Here is a 7,347-nt window from a genome sequence, read left to right as displayed (position 1 = left end):
TTCAAATTTGATGGTACCCACTATTTGTGCTCCTTTTTATTTTTATACACATGAAACATGAAATGATCCTAATATATGCCCTTCTTCAAATGTCCTTCTTTGAATTATCTTTCTTGAAACAACCACCATCTAAGTAGAGCATGAGAAAAAAAAGATGAAGTCAAATGGAAATTAAAAAGCTAACAAAAAAGAAGGATAATGAATATATCTTAAAGAATAATCTTCATAATATAAATTAAAGAAGAGCAGTCCAAAATAAATTAAACCATGCTCAGCTCCAAAATATTTGAGAAGGATCCTATAAAAAGACAATTGTATCCAAACTAGAAGATAAAATCAAATTTATTTTATTCCGGTTTCAAAAAGACCTCCGATCATGAAGTATTCTTGTGGCCAATTACAACCAAGTTGATACCCATGAAAACTCACTATGAAAGACATTTTTTTTTCTATAAAAAGCTTCGAAATTAAGCAAACAATGAGATTTTTTACATTACTTATAGTAGAAACCTTTAGTTGTAAGGACGAAATTATGCCACCAAACAAAGAATAAATCACTATAACCTGGCGGGCAATTACTTCTTAGCTGAGAGTGTATAGGAATGCATCCACAAAATCTTTACAAAGGAAAAAAGTGCCCACAATGTGGTAAGCCAACAGGCAAGTCATGAGAAAAAACTAGACAAGTAGAGGTGGCCTAGTAGGGGTTCCATGGACCCATCCTCCCAAACTATAAGGGCCCTAAGTCTACTAAGCCACGAAGGTAATCAACATGGCCCGCTTCATCATCATCTAAAGTAATTCGATAGACCTTAAGTAAAATTAACAAAATATCTTGATTCTCATGAAACTATTCATATTTAAAGGTTGTGTAAGATTACATGTCAAGGTTATGGATAATAAACCTATGTAGAATGGAGGAATGAATTGTTTAGTTACAAATCTATGTTGCCCCATAAAGGACTCATGATTCTGAGTCAGGATTGTCTCTAACACCCGAAACATGCTAAATAAAATCTACTAAGTGTTTAAGAAGTATGCTCGGTAGGATAGGTTGAAAAAACAAAAATACTTTCCCTCAAGACATGCAAATAAATATATATATATCAAAAACATCCTAAGTATGGAGGACCTATTAGTATGTAAGGGGATAAAATCATGTCGATTTAGGACATGTAAGAAATAATTAAATAATTTATAATGTTATAATATTTTATTCAAAAGTCTTATTAAAGTAAATCCTTTAAGTTAGAATTTTATGATTAAGTTAGAATTTTATGATAAGGAGTTTACCCTAATGAGTCTAATGTGATTTTAAGTTAGAATTTTATGATAAGGAGTTTACCCTATGATAAGGAGTTTACCCTAATGAGTCTAATGCGAACATATTCGAACGAACACCAAGCATATCATAAAGAGTGAACACATGCAAACAGATATAAAATAAACACTATAATATGAAATAATACAGCACAAGTAGTGTGTCAGTGGGTGTCAGCCCGGATTTTCTTTTGGGAAATGATTTTTGTATTAATTTAACGTATATGTATATATGTAATTTTGAATTTGAAAATATAATAATTTAATTTTAAAAAATGTGAAACCGAATAAATCCCTTTTGAAAATATAATAATTTAATTTTAAAAAATGTGAGACCAAATAAATCCCGTACATTTTAATAGTTTAAATGACCGAACACAACACTACAAGCAATGCATTTATCTTGAAGAATAAACACTTTACTAATCTGTTTAAATGACCAAACACAACACTACAAGCAATGCATTTATCTCGAAGAATAAACACTTTACTAATCTGCGGGCTCAATTAAATAAACTAAAAGAGTTTATGACACCCGTTAAGTTTATGAACTTTTTTTTATATGTTGGCCGACAAGTTCTCTTATCTAATATAAAAATTAGACATGATTTATACTACATGAGTTCGTTAGTTCCCTATAGAGACAAACCCCAAAAGTTATTTACATCTTAAGTGACTGAAGTCACTTAAAAAATTTGATAAATGATTTCATCTTAAGCGACTAAAGTCAATTAAATAAACCTTAGAACCCAGCATAACAAAAATCTATCTAATCTTTCATATTAGAAAGGGAAAATTTGTCAGTCAACATAAATGGTTTAGCAGACTAAAATGAATGTCATAAATTCTTTAGTTTATTTAATGGAGTCTCACTTGTAAGTAATGTGTTCATTCCAAGGGATAGATGCGTTGTTTGCGGTATTGTGCCCGTTTGTTTAAACTATTGTCTATATGAGATATGCTTGATATCGTATTTTCAAAATTAAAATAATTACTTTTCGAAATTATAATATATATATTATTTTAAATTAAATATACTTTCCCAATTTGACGCCGACAATTAATAATCTTTTGATTTTAATTTTCATAATACTTAGATAAAACTTTAATAGCTTTTATTTTTTTGCAGGTAAATTTTATGGCTTCTATAGAGTGATTCCTTTTTGATTTTTGTTGGTTTTGTTTCTCTGTGCTGTTTTGTTTGGGATTTTTTCTTCTTTTGAAATTGGACTGTAAGTTTGTTTCCTTGTGGACTAGTCGGTTCTTCTTTCTATTTTCTAGTATTTTACTTTGGGGTTTTGTTTGGGTTGTTATTTTGCAGATTGTTATGATCTCGTCAATTTTGGAGAGATTCATTTTTTGGCATTCATTGGATGTGCATATTTTAACATCTTTGATCATTGGATTGCATTGTTAATACTTCCAAGTGGTTGTTCTCCTACTTCATGGTGATGCTTCGACTCTGTTGTTTAATTTTGTTTCTACTTTTTTATCATGTTGTTTTATTTGATTTTCCTTTTTCTAGTAAAAACTTTTATTTTTGATCTTTTCTATTTATGTTGGGATTGGTTTGAACTTTGATGATTTCAACTGTTGATTAAAATTCTACTATATGTTTGAATATTATAAATCTTTTGATTTTAATATTCATAATGAAATTTTAATGTTTATTCAAAGGAAAGTGCTGAACTCTTATTTATGGCTTCTAAGGAGTGATTCCTTTTTTGTTGTTGATTTTATATGTGTTATATTTTTATATTTCCCGATATTGTTCTATTTTGTGATTTTGTTGTCTTTTTATTTTACATATTGTTATGGTCTTACCTATTTTCAAGAGATTCTCCTATTCCTTCGATTGAATATGAAAATTTTATCATCTTTGATTATTGATTTTCGTTGTATCAATTTTTAGGTGGTAATTTTCCAACTTTCTAATGATGCTTAGACTCGATTGAAGATGATGTCAGCTAAAGATGACTGTGTTAGATTCTACCTCTTTGGTTTTGTTGGATCTTTATTTGAGCTTTCTCATTGAGCTCTTGTTTTGGTTGTTTTTTTTAACCTGTTTTGGTTGTTTGTTTATTTATTGTGATTTTTATTGTTTTTTTTCGGTTAGTGTTACGGTCTCTCTTGTTGAGTTGTTTTTGTGTATTTGAAATCTAACTTTTTAATATTTCTTTCAAATAAAATTAGTTGTGGCTCACACATTTTTCCCAAAAAAAAATTATTTGAAATAATAATTAAGATTATTCTTTGCATTTTAGAAGCCAACATACAGAAAAATTATTTTGTGCGTTCATTGCACGTAGCGATGTGGGCGGTGAACCTGAACCAATAAAAATACTCCTTTTACTAAGGGTCTGTTTGGGGCAGCTGCAACTTATCCAGCTTCTGCTGATAAGCGGTTTATCCTGATAATTTGCTGATGAACAGCTAATCCGGATAAGCTGTTTGGTTGTTTGGTTGGCGCTTATGGAAAACAGCTGATTCTGAAAAATTGATCATTCTGCCCCTGTTCTGAATAAGCAGTTTAGTTGTTTGGTTAGTGTGTTTTGTAAACAGCTTATTTGGAATTTTTTTTTAATTAAATGAATAATCTGTGCAGCAGAATCTGTTCTTTTCTCAACAAAATTAAAGACCACTAGCAGAATTTGTTCTTTTCTCAACAAAATTAAAGATCACTTTTCAGACAAGAAAATACCAAAAAGTTGATTTATATTTATATAACTAAAACATATCCGATCACATCAAATAAATATGTTACACATACAAAAGTTAAATGCACATGCACATACTACTACAAAGTATAACGAGCACCCATAAAAAAGAAAAAATAACATGTTAAAATGATAAGTAGAAATATGATAATATTAACTTTATAATGTAGCAGCATATCACGGCCCATGCCACATGCATCTGACACTCTAGAACCCTGAGCAAACTTGTTCGACTGCGATATCGTAGAAACAGAAGAACTCGAACCACATGTGGCTTTCTCCCGTTGTGGTACTATTGAACTCCTAACTGTTGTGTCCAATTGGGAGCACGTATAAATAGTTCTACTGTCGGCCCACCTGAAAAATTTGCAGTCGTCCGGTCCTTGTCCCCACCGCGGGCACCTGTAGAATTGTCGCCCGTAACTATGTGTATGTCGTGATGTGAAAAGCAATGACGATAGCCCACATCGGCACATCATTTTCCCTGACTTCCCTGAATATCTCGAGCTCATTGTCCTGCAATTATTATAAAAAGCGTTGATCAGTCAAAAACTAGAGGGAATAAGAAAAAACTCAACATACCAAATTGTGGAAGCAATTGTTGCAACAGAGTTCTTTGACAACCTGCATCTAACACCACTCTTATTAACTTCATAAAAGTAACAGAATATCACTTTAAGTTCATATAACTTTTACAGTATAAACTTTATGTTAATCAGATGCTAGTGCTATGCTAATCCAATCCTTATGGTTTTATATTTAAGTTCATATAACTTTAGATAGTATAAACTTAACGATGTATTGTGCTTTTATCTTTTTCATTGAGAATTAAAACATATATGACTTGGAGTATTAAATTCTATATTAATTTTGATCGAGGAGCGTTTTCTATTTTTATTACATTGCATTGGAGCATCGAAACATTAATATAGGGTGATTACATAGCAATCTGAAACATTAATATTTACAAAACTAGCACTTTTCCTCAATCATTTCTAACAATCTCACTCAAATATCAAAGTACAAGATAAAACCCATACTTTTCAATTTAAATATATAACACAAAAAACAATCAAATTTCCATGTCTTACTCAAACAGCACATCATATATTTTATTTCAGATAACTTGAAATCGCAATCTATGGTATGGTGCATCTTATGACTGCTCAACCCAGTAGATAGCAGCCCTAAAGAACATCAAAAATGTAGAAAATAAATAACATCAATTTTGTTTCATAAAGAAGTCCCATATTTTTTACTCTTGACATTGACAAAGACAACAGTTGCACACGCCTTATGGTATGGTGCTTCATATGACTGCTCAACCCAGCAGATAGTAGCCCTAAAGAACATTAAAAAGTTAGAAAATAACCCATGATGGCATCAATTTTGTTTCATCAAGAAGTCCCGTCTTTTTTATTCTTGCCATCGACAAAGACTTAGGGCCAATGCGATAGAATATCAAAGAAGCATTAAAATCTGAAAACTACCAGCAAAAGCAATCAAACACTCCAATTGTGTGGGGAAAGATCTCATTTCGTGATGAATTGCTATGACACAAGTTAAGGTTGTTGCAGTTGCAAGTAGGATTTAATAAAGAAAATTTTGACATTATATGCCCCAAAATTCACAAGTAGGAATTAACGCTACGAGACATTGCTATTGACACCAAAAGGTGATTTGAAAGATTTGAATGGAATAAATGTAAAAAATAAAGTTTAGATGTTATGTATCTAAATACATAGAAATTTGGCAGTATATATATGTAAATGCCCCTTTATTTATTTGGGCTATTATCTGCCACAATAATTTTTGAACAAAAATGCCACCAAATTAGAAACAGCATCACGATGAACAATCCTTTTGGCCATAAAAAAATCACTTTTAAAATCTCTAATTTGACTTGAAAAAGGAAACATGCCTTTTTATGCATAGGAAAAATAGCATGTGTAAAAATTGAAGTTTAGATGTTATGTAAAAACATGTTCAAGCTCATATTCATCTTTGTTCCATAAAATAAAACATTCGACCAGTGGCTCATAAAAGTGGTGGTTACCCTCAAAGCCATAAGCCGTCCAAGCTACTCTCTTGCCATTACATAGAAAAGTGGGCAGATCTCTAAGTACCCGCAAAATGGCATCAATTTGATTTAAAAACCAAACAATATTACATGGCATTTAGAAAGCTTGAATTATTAATAAATGAGCTTATGCATTGTTCCACTCATTTATTTATGCACATTAATATGAATGCATGTTACTTAATTACTAGATCTACAGGAGCTAGATAAAAATGCTCATTAATGGAAAAGGGTAGCCCAACAATCAGTTTTTATACAATTGATTTGTTTCAGAAGGACAATAAGCACTACAAAAGGTGTCTTGCATTCTAGCCCAACAATCAGTATAAAGGCTTCCCCTATATGAAGACAACTTCCCCATCAAGCACACCATATACTTTAAAAAAACAGCCATCGGAAACTTTGCAATATTCTAGGTAAGGAGAAGAAATCATATTAAATGCCATTAATAAACACACAATAGTGTTTGCACCTTAATCATCTTGTTAATAAACCATCTTGTTATATTAATAAAGACACAAACTAACAAAATAAATCCGTTAAAAACCCTTGCATAAATCAAAGCTCGTGACAGGTAAGCTCTACCAACAATATGCCTTCAAAAAAAGACAAAATGTATATTATGTCTTTGCTGATATCATGACCAGTGAATATCATCTGCTATTTGTTCTCGTAAAGTCGGCATCTCGTATGCACCTTCACCCTCTCGAGTGCATGCATCTTCTAAACCAAACCCTTCATGTATTGAACGTCCCACATGATATTCAAATGCTTCAGGTGGGATTTGCACTGACTCATCTTCTAAAATGGCAAACTTCGTATCCGATCTGGAAGGGTGGCGTCGGATGAAATTGTGTAGCGCCATTGTGCCAACAACTATTTGTACTTGCTTTGGAAAAGGATTGGACGACATATGCCGTAATATGACCCACTTCTTCTTCCACACTCTGAACGCTCTTTCAATTACGTCGGGCAATGAACAGTGTCTTTTGTTAAAAACCTCTTTTTTACCTCGTGCGACACCACTAGATCTTTCAAAATCAGGAATGTGGTACTTTGTATCTAGATAGGGCTTTAGATATCCCCTTTGTAATGGATATCCAACATCAACCAAATAGTATTTACCCAGAGGTGGGTACGAAAATCCATGTCTCAAGTTTCTGGTAGCAAACTTGAAAACACGACTATTATGGGCGCTTCCTTCCCATCCAGCCATGACAAAAGTAAAGC

At 32.0% G+C, this 7,347-nt stretch overlaps 1 protein-coding gene across 1 annotated transcript; it reads right to left on the bottom strand.

Annotated features, from left to right (window-relative positions):
• Window positions 1-6,754: 6,754 nt before the first annotated feature.
• On the bottom strand, window positions 6,755-7,333 carry LOC110019835. Its single transcript, XM_020717686.1, has one exon. It carries the CDS (start codon window positions 7,331-7,333, stop codon window positions 6,755-6,757), a length of 579 nt encoding a protein of 192 aa, XP_020573345.1.
• Window positions 7,334-7,347: the final 14 nt, after the last annotated feature.

This window comes from Phalaenopsis equestris, unplaced genomic scaffold (genome assembly GCF_001263595.1).
Source record: "Phalaenopsis equestris unplaced genomic scaffold, ASM126359v1 Scaffold000082, whole genome shotgun sequence".
Taxonomy (NCBI): Eukaryota; Viridiplantae; Streptophyta; class Magnoliopsida; order Asparagales; family Orchidaceae; genus Phalaenopsis; species Phalaenopsis equestris.
This window is presented reverse-complemented; position numbering and strand designations above follow the sequence as displayed.